Source organism: Gallus gallus, chromosome 6 (assembly GCF_016699485.2).
Source record: "Gallus gallus isolate bGalGal1 chromosome 6, bGalGal1.mat.broiler.GRCg7b, whole genome shotgun sequence".
NCBI lineage: Eukaryota > Metazoa > Chordata > Aves > Galliformes > Phasianidae > Gallus > Gallus gallus.
The window spans coordinates 12153407-12168948 of record NC_052537.1 but is presented as its reverse complement, the minus strand read 5'-3'; the positions used below and the strand labels follow the sequence as shown (position 1 = coordinate 12168948).

General features: G+C 52.8%; 1 protein-coding gene across 3 annotated transcripts; it reads right to left on the bottom strand.

The window, feature by feature from the left end:
* Positions 1–325: 325 nt before the first annotated feature.
* DNAJB12 (DnaJ heat shock protein family (Hsp40) member B12) lies at positions 326–15382 on the bottom strand. Of its 3 annotated transcripts, none has more exons than NM_001031224.2 (9): positions 15225–15382; positions 14256–14430; positions 12701–12846; positions 8719–8904; positions 7439–7518; positions 6591–6700; positions 4045–4217; positions 3355–3506; positions 326–2110 (listed from the first exon to the last, which is right to left on the bottom strand). In NM_001031224.2, the coding sequence occupies exons 1-8, from the start codon at positions 15355–15357 to the stop codon at positions 3385–3387; spliced, it is 1125 nt and encodes a 374-aa protein (NP_001026395.1). In that variant the 5' UTR covers positions 15358–15382; the 3' UTR covers positions 326–2110; positions 3355–3384. The 3 variants fall into 3 exon arrangements, with proteins under 3 accessions (NP_001026395.1, XP_015143692.2, XP_046798824.1); XM_015288206.4 differs by having other exon boundaries at positions 3361–3506; XM_046942868.1 differs by having other exon boundaries at positions 326–3506; positions 15042–15372.
* Between the last annotated feature and the right edge of the window lie 160 nt (positions 15383–15542).

The window sequence follows — 15542 nt, the reverse complement described above, 5'->3', positions numbered from 1 at the left end:
TAGCAATAATCCCATCTTAAATAGCATCAGTTTGTTCCTCCAGGTGGACCCGGGGCCACGGTTTTTCCCCAGGTGCCCCAGGGCGAGGCTTGGGAGCGCAGCCGGGCCTCGCATTTGCTTTCCCCGAGGCCGTGGGAGCTCGAAAGCCCTCACTCCCCCTGCAGGAGCGCAGAGGTAGAGAGTAATGGCGGCAGGAGAATAAAGCACTCCCCCAAACCGGCTCAAACTCGGACTGAGCGAAAGGTGCAGTTAAAAATGCAGTGCTGGGGTGAAAACTGCTCTCATTTCACCCCAGGGTCTGCACGACACCACCGCAGCCACAGCCTTTCACGTTACAAACGTTTATTTATAGATGTACAGTTTTATGATTAATTCTAAATCAAGAAATACAGCTCCCGTGAACACCCGTTAGGCTCTATGCTTTCTGGCTCGTATTATCCACGGGTAACTACTTGAGAAATCACGAGGCTGGGGCGGGCAGGCCCTGGGCAAGGAATGCTGTGTTGCGAGATGGTCAGCACCTCTTGCAAACGTCGTGTCCCTCTGCAGCCCACAGCTCCCACCCCAGGGGCTTCTGCTGCCACCCACCCTGTGCCGCTACTAAGAGCTATTCCCACGTCACGCTCCACCAAACGCCTTCTGAAGGTGGAGATATCATTAAAAAAATAACAACAACCTCTTAAAATCAACTCCGAGCCGTGGCAGCTGTGGGATAATAAGGCTTACAGTTAACAGGAGGGCTGATATTCTGCAAAATAAATAACTGGCCCAAGACAGAGCACGTGGATGCCTAATGCCAAAGACCTCAGCCCCCGTTGCTGCTCGCTCCCGTTCCAGCCCAGCCACCCCGCACCACCCACCTGAGCAACCCCCACAGCTGCCGGGGTGGCTCTCACAGGAAACGTCTTCAGGAAAAATTAACTGCAGGGTACAAAACAAGATCCAGTTTGTCCCAGTGCCACCACCCCTCTCATTTCACTTTTACCTCTAACACGCACGGTGGGGACGGCAGCCTGGAGCTGCTCCAAGCCGGGCCCAGCCTGGCCGAGCAGGTGAGCACACGGCTCTTGCAGCAACAGGGTCTGAGGAGCCCAGCAGCTCCTGATGTTGCCCCGCAGAGCTTCTTTCAACAGAAGCAATGCAACGCTCCGTTCCCTACGAGCTGCCCCGAGGCCACGGCTGCACTGCAAACCGGAGTGCTGCTGGGTGAGGAACCCCAACTGCAGGACTGACAAACGAGCAAAGGGACGCAGCTCGCGGACAGCCCTGCTCACACAACGATGCTGCACCGCTGCACAGCGACTGCCAGGCAAAATAAAAGCAGACGTTGCAGAAAAAAAAAAAAGAAAAAAAAAAGAAATAGTTACACATGACTAAAGCAAGAGCTGATGAGCTACGAGCATCCAGGACGATCCTTTCCTCCGGCCAACGCGTGGCTCCAGCACTCGGTTGACCCGCGGTTGCTTTTGCCAATGTTGCAAAACCAAACTGCAAATCCGGGCAGTTTCATTGATTGATTTTTTCCCCCCCTGCGGATTCGGAAGTGCTTCTGTGGCAGCCCGGCAGGCAGACACTGAGCTCCCCGGCCACGCATCGCTGCCGTCCTCAGCAAAGCAAAGCGCAACCACCACGGCGACGTGACTCCTGCCTCGTGCCACGCACCCTGCAGAACCTCCTGCTTCTCTGTTCACCAAACCGGGCGCAAAGCAAAATAATTTAATCATCCAACCCCTGCATAGTTTAAAAGTACAACGTATATACAGCTATAAATTAATTCTAAATAGATTATATTTTCTTTTTTCTTCTCTTTAAAAGTTTTTTTTATCACCCAATTGTCCGATTTCTCTCTCCAGCGCAGCCACGAGGGTCTCCTTTCGCCAACCAGGCCGTCCCACGGTGCTGCTGGAAGGGAATGAGGACGATGGCCTCCAGTCCTGTCCTAACCGCCGCCTGGGACGTCCACCGGCGGAGACGGGCAGAGAGAAGAAAGAGGGCGGTTGTGCGTTGCTAATCTCAATTCCATTTTAATATAAGGTTTCATTCTTTAAATATAAAGTCTGTCACTTCGGCTCAGTGCACTTCACCAAAAGTCTTCAGGCATGTCAAGGGTCTGGGAACGAGAGCGGTAACGGTGTCAGTTCCCGGCACAGTGCCCCCTCCGTGGCCCACCCGTCCCTGTGCCGCAGCAGCTGGCTCCTCCTGCCCTGCCCTGCCACCCGCACGGTCCCTCTGCTCCGGCACCGTGGGCACGCAGGCACTGCCTCTCTCCTGGTTCTTAACACCAGCCTGCCCTGACATGAGAGGCGCAAGGGAAAACAAGAGTGGGCGTACCACGAAAACCAAAGCCAGAGTACACCAGAAAAGGCCAAGCATAACCCAGAGGATTTGCTTTAAGACGTGCTCCATTAGCCAAGGAAAATAAAGAAAAACTCCACTGCTAAACCTCCTTACTGGCGTCAGGAGCTCCAACAGCTAGGTGTCCAGCATCAAGCCTCAGTGGTGTCCCTGCAACTACAACTTGGTGCCAACTTCACCTCACACTTATTTCTTACAGAAACCCAACTTTCAAGAAATGATGTGGTTAGACAAGGCCTGTACGGGCCTCTAGCTCAGATAATTAAGCAGAAAAAGGACTCCAAACTCTGTACCAAAGCTTTCATTATTTTATCAGCTCTCCCATGATCCAGCACACCCGCTCTCCTCTGCGCTGTGTGGGCTCCTCGGACTCCAGCTCTCCCACCCACTGCTCTCCGGGCTCCCACTCTGCTGCCTTTGTTTTCCAGTTTAACACACTGAGCTGCTCCTAGCCCCTGCTATGAGCTCTGGCCCTTTGCTCTGTTCTCCTGGAGCGTCACGGCAAGGCAAGAGGTAGGCAAGGAACACCTGCTTTCTAACAGTCACCACAGTGCCAGGGGATAACAACTTTTTCAATAAAACAGACAAGAAAGCAAGAAAAAGGGTTCTTTAAAATGTGGTGGCAGGCTGCCACGGCTGGTCAAGGCTTAGCGAGATAAGGAATAGAACTTCCAACCAGCTGAGGTGCACACGGCACTGCATCGAAGGCGCGGTTGACAAGAGCTCAGCCGGGCTGCCAGCACGCCTGGGGCTTTTGCTTTGTTCCTAGAGAACCAACACCAGCAACGCGAGCTTGGAGTGAGCCGGGGGTGCTGACATGCAAGCTAAACAAAATCAATTTCCCAATTAAGGAGTGTAGGCTTGACAGAGGGGGCTGCCTCCCCCCGTTACGTTTGAGCATCCGGAGGAGACGCGTGAAGACTTGTGCCTCAGAGATTTAAGTGTTAAAAGCACTAGTGTGCCGTGCTCTGCTGCCACAGGAAGCGCCACAGCTCGTACTTAGACCTCTGCTGAGCGGGCCGACAGCGACTATCCATGCAGAGAGGCTTGTACGTCTGACAGTCTGCTACAGCTGGGGGTGCCCATCTTCTGTGCTCGCTGGTACAGCTCCGTGTCTCCGAAGTAGCGTGCCCGGTACAGCAAGCCTTCCTCTGCAAAGGGAAAAGCCCAGCGTTACAGACCCAAGGTGGAAGGAGATCCATCCTATCAGGCACAGGGGAGGAGAGGCAGAGGCTCAGAGCTCAGTGCTGCTTGCCACGCCATGGGGCAGCAGACAGCACAGGCAGCAGGCTCACGGATATGCCTGTGTCGGCGAGCTGGGTGGATACACCAGCAACATTCATGAGGAATTTGGTCCCTCCTTGGACAACTGGGACATGCAGAGAGCTAGCAGGGGCTTTCGGACAAGGCGGCCGCAGCCTTCCCGTCCACTGCACAGCAGATACCCTACTGACAGCAGCAGGGGAACCTCTGGGGCACAACTCCCGTCTGACCAGTTCTGTGGCGGCATTAAAAATCAAACCAAGCCAAAACAGACATGAAGTCATAGGCAGAAAAAACAAACAAACAGGAAATGTGCCTACGCGGTGATAAAATGCAGCTTTAGCACAGCTCGGTCCCTGAAGTCTTTTCCAAAACAGAGCTCGTGCAGCAAACAAAACCCTCTGCTCCTGACCCCACACTACTCACTCTGCTGCTTCTCTTTCCAGCAGTTATTTCGAAGGTTTGCAATGTAGTCGTCCTCCACGCTCCTTTCCACGTTTCTCAAGTTCGTGCCCGTGTATTCTTCTGCAAAGTTCTCAGATACGTAGTAGATAACTTTTAAGTGCTCTGTCACCCTCCTGTGCACGTGACCCACAGACCTAGCTCAGGGAGAAAAGTCACAATGGTGTGGGATACTTCAAGGGCACAGCCAGCACCCCCAGCTCCTTACCATGCACGTGCCCTGAGGGACGGCGACCCCCTGCACCCACAGCCCTGGAGAGGAGAAGCAGTCCAGGTGGAAATGAAACATCAGCACAGGGAGGGACGGCCTGGCGGGCCTCGAGCTAGCTGGGCACAGCCCTGAACACAGACAGAGCCCTTCAGGCGGATTGCCCGAGGACTAAACCCATTTAAAATAAAGCGTTCATTAGGATTTTCAGTGCTAATTAAATCTCTGCAGCTTCCTTGCTGCTTTTGGCAGCGAGCCCCAGGGGCACTGCACAGGCTGGGGGCTGATGTGGGCACAGCAGTGGCTATCACAGCGCTCCCGCAGCCCCCGCTCGCCCCCCACCCCTGCGCTCTCCTTGGAAGAGAGCTGCTGACCCCGAGTGTCAGCTCCCTGCAGAACATCACATGCTGCTGCGAGAACAAAATTAGCTCCACTCTGCACTTGAGCCTGCACCTACCAGCAGTTTCTAGAAGGAAATCCCTCTCCGCCCTATCCCCTGGATTTGCATTGCAGACAAAGCAACGCTCTTATTTTCCCCAACGCTCCAGCAAACCTAGAGATATTCACTGGGGTGTGTGTGCAAGCTGCAACACAGGACCTGTGCCCAAACACTGCATCTATTGGGAACAGCTCCATCTGGAGACGTGCCCAAAGTTTCCTATAATAAATACCAGCTGCTGCCACACTAAAAGCGAGCCTGACTCAAGGCAGGTATAAACATTAAGCCATCCGGCTCACCCTTCAGCCTATCAGGGCTTTCAGGAGTGACTCAAGCACTCCTGCACATTTCATCAGCATCCAGCATTCTGGGACAAATGGTGGGCAACCCCAGAGACTTAACAAGACCAGAAAGCTCTCTTGTTGTTTTTTGGGGCACGGGCAGCGCTTGCTGGGAGGGAAGCAGTTCAGCTCACCGCTTTGTCTGTCCATAAGTGGCACTAAAACCTCCCTGTACCACGAAAGCGCCTCGCCTCAGGCTGGCTGGGTTTGGGGTGGTGAGCTGCAGCTTGGTGCCCAGCACAGCATCTGTGTCAGGCAGCAAAACACGGCTGGGCAGACAGAGCTAGAGCACAGCACCGCCTGCCGGCACAGCAGCTGCCTGCTCTCAGCACCTCTCCCTTCAATGCGTAGCTCATGAAGCAAAGATGACAGCTCCAGCACACTGAGGCTCGGGGATGACGTTCCTCTCTGACCGCTGACAAAGCTGGAAGTAAATCCCTGTCCTCTTCAAAGCCGCCCTCTGCTGAATGCCTCCTGGCCCCACGCGCCGCCTCTTCACTCATATAAACCAAACAGAAACGACGCAGATGCACTTTGCTTTGTAGTCCTCAAGGACAGAAATCACACCTGAACACTCCTTAGCCTCTCAGATTTACCCTTAATCCCGCCCTGTTCAGAAGCACTCCATCTTTCGGTTCTAAGCACTAATGCCACAGCCTTTACCTTGTACCCAAAGCTAAGGTGGTTTTCGTAGCATTTAACACCACCACCCATAAGCAATGCCATCGCTGATGCTACGCAGGGCTCAGGGGCTGCCACCTCCACCTGCCTTTTACATACGTGCAGGGAGCTGCCCCTTAAAATCCACAAAGCCTCTATCAAGAATGATGCAAGCAGCCAGAAATCGTCATGCCTTTTCGCTCTTGGCTGGCACCACTGAGTGACCGAGAATAGAAACTTGTTTGTCAGCACAATGAGCCAACCAGGGCATTTCCACAGAAAGAACCAGCGCCGCTGCTGCCCAGTAAACGTCAGGCCATGGCTATCTCATGGCGAGATGAAAGTTCAGAACCAGGGGATTTCTCCGGGAGTGTCTTTCCTTCTACGGGAACCTCTTATCCTTTCCCCTCTTCTTGCATTGTTCTGCACTAGATACAAACCCAGCCAAGGCTCTTATGATGAATAGATATGACTTTCGTTTTTCACACCTCTGTTTAACTCTATATCTCGTTTCACTCTGCACGTGGGATCTCAGTGTGTCTGAAGCACCCTGCTGCGCTACAGCTCCTCAAACTCATTTATTCTGTTCCTTTCTAACCCCGTCACGGGCACAGGTCGTAGAAGCTCCCTGGCCAAGCACACCCCCAGCACAACCCTGCACCTTCCATCTCCAGACCCGCTAGACAATAAGGAGCCTTCCCCTGCACATATGACAGCGGGGAACAAGAGGAACGGTAGGACACAATAAAGCCAAAAGCTGGCAGGGAAAACAGAGATCTTGGTTCCCTACCCACTGTGCCACCCGGCCCCCCAGAACCCACCCAACCCTACATGGATAGGTTTCAGAGTACGGGGTACTAACGGCCTCTGGCTCAGGCTGTACGGTGGGCTGGAGACCATCATCTGGCTGAGAGCAGACACGACGATCAGGATGAGGATAGGCATCAGCTGGACAAACAGCCCAAGGCCGCCCTGAGGGAAGAGAAACACACGATGGAGCACTGTCTATACACCTGCACACAGAGACCCTGCAGCTAAGCCCTCCCTCCCAGCTCTAGCAAAAGCTCCATTCCCCTGCCATTTTGGGCCAGCAAGGCTCCCCAAAATAAGCAGGGGGAGCCCAGCAGCCCAGATGCAGTACTATCAGTTATCAACAGAGTAGGGTTATGTAAATCCCACAATCTCATTTCACTCGTTGAAAGGGCTTGGAGTGCTGGAGATAGATCCTGTGGCAGAAAAACCCAAATAGCCATCAAATTCTTCCCTTTGGTTAATTAAGTATCACAGATCAGAAACGTCCCACCCTGTAGACTGAACCAAAAGAGAGAATAAGTACACATCGGGAGGAGCCACGTGTACCCATGTTATCTGAAAGCTGGATTTGACTTGAAAGTAGGGAATTAAATACAAAAGGAAATGCTTATTCTCTCTCAAAAACCAGCACAACCTTATTTCAAGGTGACACTGTTTCAAGACACATCCGTGTTTTCCCTGCTGGAAGACAGCCCTGAAAGTCCTGTGAGAACAACTACTGTAAATGAAGCAGCACAAATTCAGCAGGCAGTGCACTTCCCACGGCTCCAGCTTGCTGCACAGGCAGGAGAACACAGGCAGCTCTGCTTCACGCAACCTTCACACCAGCTAGCTGGCAATGTGTGCACTGCAAAAAGCATTCCAGCTCCCAGCCCCCTGCCTGCTCCTGCCACTTACATCACCCTGGTGTTCTCGTCTGTCCTGCCTCTGATGATAGGTGTATCGCATCCTGCCGTTGCTGTACACGTGAACGTTACCTGCAAGCAAAAGATAACTGTCAGAGCTGGTGCAGACCTGCTGGGAATGAGCCACAAGAGGTGGCCACGCTCCACGTCAGCCTCCCCAAGAAAAAACAGACTGTGTGCTGAGACAGAGCAGCAAATCCAGGCACTTTAACTTTGAACACTGCCAGAATGGGCCTGATTTGTTCCTTTGGTTCAGATTGCACTCAGCAAAGACACCAGAAGAGAGATTTTAAAGGAAATCTATGCTGTGCGTGTGCTTGGATCTGCTCTGCTGCCACCGCTGCTCCCAGCTCAGCCTGTCTCACAGCCAGCAGCATGCCAGCATGTTCAGGGACAGCACATCTGCTGTCAAGCAAACAGAAATCATTCTTGGTTTTTCCACCTTAAAAACCAGCTTTTCCACATCTTGTTTTAAATGTCAAAATTGCAGCTGAAAAGGGAAAGCAGCTGCAAAACCAGTCCTGAATTCTCCTGGGACAGTGGGGGAGGGAAAAAAGACTGAGCTAAAATAGCAGCTCTGTTTTTACCGGGGTCGCTTTACCTTTGTGTCAAGCAAAACACAAATACTGAGGAAGGTCTCCAGATACCTTTGCGAGTGCTTGGCACTACTGTGTTAGTTCTGACATAGCAGATAGGAAAGAGCTACCAAGGTAAATCTCAAGTGAAACACAGATTTGTTGCCCAATTTGGTTCACAGAGGCCTAGTAATGGCTGCCCCACACACGTATGTAAAAGAAAGTGCTTCAGCTGCCTGGCAGAGCAGATACAGACTGAGGTCTAGAAGCTACCACAGTTTGTTCTGCTGAGAAGACTTAACTTCTAAAGCCACCAGGCAGAAAAACATTCTTCAGGACAGGATTGTTTTCATGCCTTGCATTGAAGCACAGCACTTTTGTTCATGATTTCTGTTCTAACATTCAATCCAACCTAAAAACAGTTAACGCTGCGAGCCTGCAGATACCTGAAGTGGGAAGGAAGCCCACCCCTGAGGGTACTACCTGCTGGATCCCAAGTTCTCCAAGTACTCATCTGATCAATTTAGAAACTCAATGCGTTTGGGGAATTTCTCAAAGAGAACTCTCATCAAATTGAGCTGTGGAGAGGAGCACAGCTCTCAAACCAACCCCGGCACTGCTAAATAAATCCTGCTGCATTGTGACTCTGGTAAAAGGGTCGGGTCCTGTTCAAGAGGTTAAGGTCTGATGTGCTTACTCGAGGGAAAACCACCACCAAAGAACATATTGAAGAGGTCCTCGGGGGAGATGTCTGCCTCAAAGCCGCGGTGGAAGTCCGAATGAGCGTGTCCGTGCCGAGCAGGGTTGAGCTTCTCGTCTCCGAACTGGTCATATTGCTTCCTCTTCTCTGGGTTGCTCAACACCGCATATGCGTTACCGATGGCTGCAACATGGACAATAAGGAAGCAATTAGCCTCTTCCTTCTAGCAGCAATACGCTGAGCCCTGCAGAAGGGTGGGACTCATCTGCCTCAGCCCCCGGATGGGATCCTCAGCAGCTCCCGGCCCTCGGCGGGCTCCTGCAGCACCTGGAATGCTTCTCTGCAAACACGGGCAGAAAAACACATGGGGAGACTCAGTGCCTACGGCCTTCATTAACCCAAATGAGAAGCTATGATAGGGCTCGTATGACAGCCTAAAATCAGAACTGCAAAGAATTTAAGCACAGGTGAGATCACCGAAAGAGATTTTCAAACCTCCAAGAGAAGCCAGTAAGGAAATGTTGGCTCAAAGCTCTATCACTGAGCCACGGATTTCAAAACGTCCAGATGCCAAAACTAAGGCGCATAATTACAAGGGCTGCTGAGCAGTGCCTGTGACAGTGGAAATGTACTGGAACGACATCCCCCCAGCTTCCCAGCCTCAGCACACACGAATCTTCCCACCACAACAGCCGCCCGCCACCCTCCTCTTTCTGGGCTTCCCTCCCTAACCATTCCAGCTCACCACTTCCCTCTGCACCAGCCTACCCAGCAGCCTCTGTACGTGACCACAGAGAGGATCCTCTCCTCCTATGTTGCAAGGAGGTCAAGAAGCTTGTAGTACTGGAGCTGATGGGTGAGTTAAAGGCAGGAGCAGAAGTAACAGGAAAGGAAGGGAGACACATGCCCTCCAGAGGAGATTAAGATTCAAAATCTTCCCGATAGTCAGACCAAAGGGTATGGTTTCCTCTTGGACTACAGGTTTGGAAAGCAGAATATGTAATGTTAATACTTGTTTTAATTCTTGGTTATCATCAGCGCACACAGAGCGAACATTTCTTCAACCAGGAACAGAAGCGAGGCAGCAAGGACTGACTCACTCCAGCACAGGAGCCTGTCCTTTCCAACTGCACGGTTAAGCAATGAACATGAAGCAATTCAGGATTCTGTTCATTGTTTAGCCTTCTGCTGACAAAGCCCAAGGACCATCTCATTCCAAGCCAGGATTTCAGCCCCACGTAGCCACGTTCAGCTCTTTTCCTGACGTCAGCCCAAGGCAGCGATGCAAATCTGGTACCACACAGGCTGCAACCAGCTGCAACCCTGGACCGAGACAAGGTCTCCGGACAAGACGTAGCACTTTATCAGCTGTCACTGGGAAGATGAACGACAAGCCTTCAGCTAATACATCAATGCTAGAAAAAATTAACTAAAACCCTGGGAGCAGTGCACATTTCCCCCAGCACCCTCTGGAACCAAACAGCCAGCTGGACTTCAGTGAGCGCTGTGAACCAGGAGCTGGGTTGGGGCTGAAGGACAGGGGAGCCCAGGAGACAAGGCTCAGGGGAGAGATAACCAGCAGCAGATAGCTCTGCAGGGAAAGATAAAGGGCACCTTGCTTAACACACGACTTCTGGCACGTAACTCTTGTCAAAGCCTTTGGCAAACATCACTATTTAAGACTGGAGGTGAAGAAACCTGCCTTTCGCCACTTAGCAAGGTGAAGGACAAACTATTGAGCAGGGGCTTACCACACACGCAGTGTAGCTACATGTCTGCAGGTGCTTGCTATTTCATCTGGCCCCTGCACTAAAACAGGCTTTCCCAAGCAGCTGAGGGTCAGCTCCTTATTTGCCAACAGCAAGACGCTCACCAGTTGTGGACCTAAGTCTTAACATAGTTGAAACAAACCCTACGTGAGACTTTTACTGCTGAATTCACGTTTACCCCAGTGCTGCGCCAACACGCTGAGAGCAGGCTGGCCTTGCTCCCTGCTCCAACACAAGTCTACTGCCATTTCAGGAGTGAAGAGCATCATCATCATCACACCGCAGTATTTAAAAGGCTTCACACTGCAAAACCAGTGCTGTAAAACTGTCACAAGAGGTTCTGTTTAGCTCCTTAACAATCCTTAACAAACTTAAGATGCCTTATTGCCTCCGCAGCCTCTGAAGAAAAAGGGTTTCTTGCCAGATGGCACCTCTGCATGCTGCTCCAGCAGCTCTCACCACATCCATCACTGGAGCTCCAAACCCCACAGGCAGGATGCCACTGCTGAGCTTACTCCCCACGTAGCACCGAGGACAAAAGCCTACCCCATGGGTACAGGTGTCCCGCTAACTGCCTGCAGGGCTGTTTTCAGGGATGATAGTCAGAAAAGCCCTCTTTTAATTCTGAGCGGAGCAATTCTAGAGCCAGCTCAGGGGCACAATCACCAGCCTGCTCCTTTATTTTCCTTCCCACGGCCTGAATGGAGTTCCTGTGCAACTCTGCAGCATTTATTATAGTGAAGGGGATTCACCTGCCCCATAGGTAGAAATTGAGCATGCACAATCAGAGGGCAAAAGCTCAGCTAAGTGTACCTCCAAGCACCTCCTACTAATAATTTGGACGCATACTACAGAAGTAGGATGAAAAATAATGCAAAGGAAAAGGTTCACAGATGTTGGAGAGAATTTAGCCATCACCTCCCCTACAAACTCAGAAACACAGAGCAGCTCTCAGATGGACATAAAATGCTTAAGCCTTATTTCATATGTTCCATTTTGAGCAAAACCATTTCTCTTGGAAAATGACTCCAGTTTTAAGATGCCTTATTACCCTGCAATCATCCCTGCTAGAGAGGTGCTGAGGTTATTCTCAACAGAACTGAAGCTACTGGTGACTTCCTTGAGTTCTGCCCGGGCTTGGCTGCACAGCTGGTGCAGTTTCACCCAAGAAGTTTTCACCTGGTGTTGCTATCCTGCAATTCCACCCACAGCCTTTCACAACAGTCAGGTGCTGAGCGCTCATGTGGAAACTGGCACCGATTATGAGTTGTCTGAAATGCTCCATGATTGGAGGAGCCTAAAAGGGCTGCAAACTCAACAACCGCTTGTGGGGCTGCACAGCTCGCTGCATTTCTGCTTCAGCTGTCACTAGGCAGGGGTGCGCTCCAGCACCTGCCCCGTGCTGGGTGGCTGCAGGACCTGGAGCCTCTCCCTGTGAGCTAAGGGCTTCCAGTCTGTTCAGAGGAGAGTAGAAGTGAGATCTGGAGGGAATTCCCTCCCAGGCCGTGGGGCAGAAGACCATTTAGTATAAGACAGGAAGAGCAGCTTAGAAACAAGAAAGGCCTCTCCTTGTCCAACCAGCAGAAGTGAAGCCTAAACACACCGACCTACGTTTGATATTTTAAGCTTAGCACATACTCTGCTCATAATATCACCATCTCACAAGAGAGACAACTTTACTGACAAGAACTTTATTGCTCTCTGCCTGGCTTGTGAGGTTGTTTTGAGGTGTTCTTGCTAGCCAAGCTCAGCACCATCACTTGACAGCTGTGGGTAAACTTTCAGTGACAGGCTGACAGAGCTGGGGCTGTGCTGCCTGGAGAACAGAAGGCTATGAGGTGACCTGATAGCGGCCTGTCAGAATCTAAAGGGGAGCTACAGGAAAGAAGGGGACAGCCTCTTTAGCGGGATCTGTGACGATAGTACAAGGGGAAATAGCTTCAAGCTCCAAGAAGGTAGGTTTAGGTTAGATATAGGGAAAAAGTTTTACAGTGAGGGCAGTGAGGCACTGGCACAGGTTGCCCAGAGACGTGGTGGATGTCTCGTCCCTGGAGACTTTCAAGGCGAGGCTGGATCAGGCCCTGGGCAACCTGATCTAGCTGTGGTGTCCCTGTACACTGGGACACCAATGGACTAGATGGCCTTTAAAGGTCCCTTCCAACTCTAACGATTCTATGACTCTAAATCATCAAGGGGGAAATATACCTTACCTTTAAATGCCTCTGTAGCCCCCGGTGCGTGGTTCTTATCTGGGTGAAATTTCAGTGCAAGTTTCCTGTAAGCCTTTTTCAAGTCCTCATCAGAGGCTTCTCTGTTGACTCCCAAAATTTCATAGTAATCCTTGCATTGCTTTACCCTACCAGAAGAGAAATGAGAAAACAGGGGCAGTGAATTCCAGCTACAAAAACTGCTTTGCCATGAACATGTCAACTCTGTTGTGTCTCACGTATTGCAGTTTCAACTGATGTTGTTCAGTGAACTCCGGTTTACTCAGTTCTAATTCCTCAGAGGGTGACCTAATTTTTTTTGCATGCTCATCCACGGAACACCTGCATTACGAGCACACAAACACTCCCACAGAACAAGCCAGGCCTGTAAAGGTAGGAGGGCCTCTCCTCAGGCTATGAGATCACCTGCAAAAGCATGCGATTCACAAACAAGCTTCAGATTCGTCACGCTCACGTTTTGGAGGCTGTTCAGGAGGTGTGGGGATCGCAAATGGCAGGCTGGGGGACAGCTGGGCTTTCAGCTTGGTTTTAATAATCCCCCTCAGGCCCCTCTTATTCAGACTTAACAGGAGAAGGAGCAGGAGGAGCTGCCCAGGCCTGTGTGCAGCCCAGCTCCTGCTGCGTACCCCTCACAGCTCCTCTTTCCCACGTGACTTTCTCACATGACTTACACAGGACAGAATAAAGCAAGCTGGCTTTATAGAGAATCAGGTGACGTAGTAAACACACCCGGAAATCAATTAGCCAGAGCAGTTCTTGCGCAATCCAGACCATACCCAAAGGCTTACACAAAGTTTACCAAGTGACTGCGCATACAGCTCAGTCCTTCAACTTCCAGCATTTACAAGTGGTAGAAAGGAATAAAGAACAGCTGAAACAGCATTTGGAAAAGGGGTGACTAGATAAACATGCCCTAGGACTATCCAGTAAGAGCATTAGAAGTATATCAGCCAAACAGAGTGAAGCGTCCTGATGTAGATTTCTACTTTATTGGGATCTTAGAGGGACCATCAGCGGGTGAGAGGGACACCCACACCTCCAGCACTTGCTACAGGGCAAGGCTCAGAACACAAGGGCCTCCTGCTGCACGCTGTGAGCCATGGCTTCCCCCGACACACCTCAGCACCATATGGGGTTTTGCACAGGACCACTGAACAGCACCTAAGGGAAACATTCACATGAAGTCTACGGAACGAATGTACTCAAAATGCCCTTTGCACATCAGCAGGAAAATACCTGCCTGCGTACAGCTCTAGCCTTTGTACGTGCCTTGAGGGGAAAGTCTCAAACTTGGCAGCTGCCTCGCAGGGCCGCCTAGGTCCCCTTTTAACATCTCACTGAACAAAGACCACTCCACGTGGTACAGAGCTGACCAAATCTCTCACATAGCACAGAATATGAATAGCTATCCAACCCCAACCTATTCTATGTACCCTTCCCCTCCACGCTCCATCCTTACATCTTAAAAACATGGTGAGAAACAGACAGGTATCACGTAATAAACACTGGCTGTAAGCTTGGGAAGCAGCACACGCACCTCTTCACGGCATCCACCTGGTCCTGCGTGTAGCCCTTGGGGGCCTCCCCACCGGCCTCCCCATTGGCTGATGGGAAGTCCCCGCCTGCCTTCCTGAACTGGGCTTTTGGGGACTCCCGGGCCTGGGACTGCCCGTTGGATGATGGCTCGCTCTTGTTAAGCGACTCAAGGAGAACTGGAAGGAGAAAAGGGGAAGTAAAACGAGGTCAGAGACCGCCGAGCTCGGTCTGCTCTTCCCATTCTCCCCAGTCCTCCCCCCCCACTCCCCAAAATACTGCAGGTCTGGGAGCACAGGAGATCTCTACAGCAACACATCCACGTCTTTTCTCTTTTAACCATCAGATCGCAGAACACCCCGAGTTGGAAGAGACCCATAAGGACCACGGAGTCCAACCCTCAGCTCCACACGGGAGCGCCCAGAACTCAGACACTACATCGGAGCGCGTCGTCCAGCTGCTCCTTGAACTCCAGCAGCAGCTCCGTGCAGTGCCCACCGCCCTCTGGCGGAGCACCTTTTCGCAGTACCCAGGCCAAGATCTCTCGGTAACAGCGGAACGCTTCCAGGCTCGCTCTCCTTTCCCGAGGCGGGATCGGACAGTTCGGCCTCCCCCCGCCAGGCCCGGAGGAGGCCCTGGACAGCGAGCAGGCCGTCTCCGCGCTCCCTGCAGCGTACGCCTCCCTGACAGGCGGCCATCTCCGCCTTTCCAATGTACTTCTAGTTATTTTTCGGCCGCCCGTCAGACCGGTCCCCTCGCACCCGCGCTTTCCGACCCCCACGTGCCGTACTCGCATTAGGAAGGCCCGCCGCCCCCTCCCACGAAGGACTCGCCTCCCCGGCACGCCCCGCGCGCCGCCCCACAGCGCGCAGGCGCGGCCCCCCGGAGCTGCGGTGGCAGCGCGCAGGCCGCACCGCCCGTCCCGGCACCCCCCCTCCCCCCCTCGCCCCGCCCCGCGCCCGCCGCCGCTCACCGCGGACCCGCGGCGAGGGGTAGAGCCGCTGCGCCTTCTCCAGGAAGCGGCGGGCCCGCTCGGGCTGGTTGGCCTTGACGGCGGCCAGCGCGATGCCGATGCACCGCTCCGCCTCGTCCCTGTTCGACTCCATGGCGGCGGCGGCGGCCGGCCGGGGCGGGGGCGGTGCTGCGCGCGGGGTGATGACGCCACACGCCCCGCCCCCCTCTGGCCCCGCCCCCCCCCCCCCGCCGTATTGCCGCGAGTGCGGGCGCGCGCCGCCTCGGAGAGACCCCGGCGGGGTCAGCGCCCTCCCGGCCCGGCCGAGCGGCGTCAACA

Coding starts and splice junctions, on each gene's coding strand:
- DNAJB12 (XM_046942868.1), bottom strand. CDS start 15,357: ATGGAGTCGAACAGGGACGAGGCGGAGCGGTGCATCGGCATCGCGCTG. Junction 14,431..15,041: donor GGCGGGCCTTCCTAATGCGA/GTACGGCACGTG, acceptor TTCTCCTTCCAG/TTCTCCTTGAGTCGCTTAAC. Junction 4,218..6,590: donor TACAGCCTGAGCCAGAGGCC/GTTAGTACCCCG, acceptor TCCCTGAGCTAG/GTCTGTGGGTCACGTGCACA.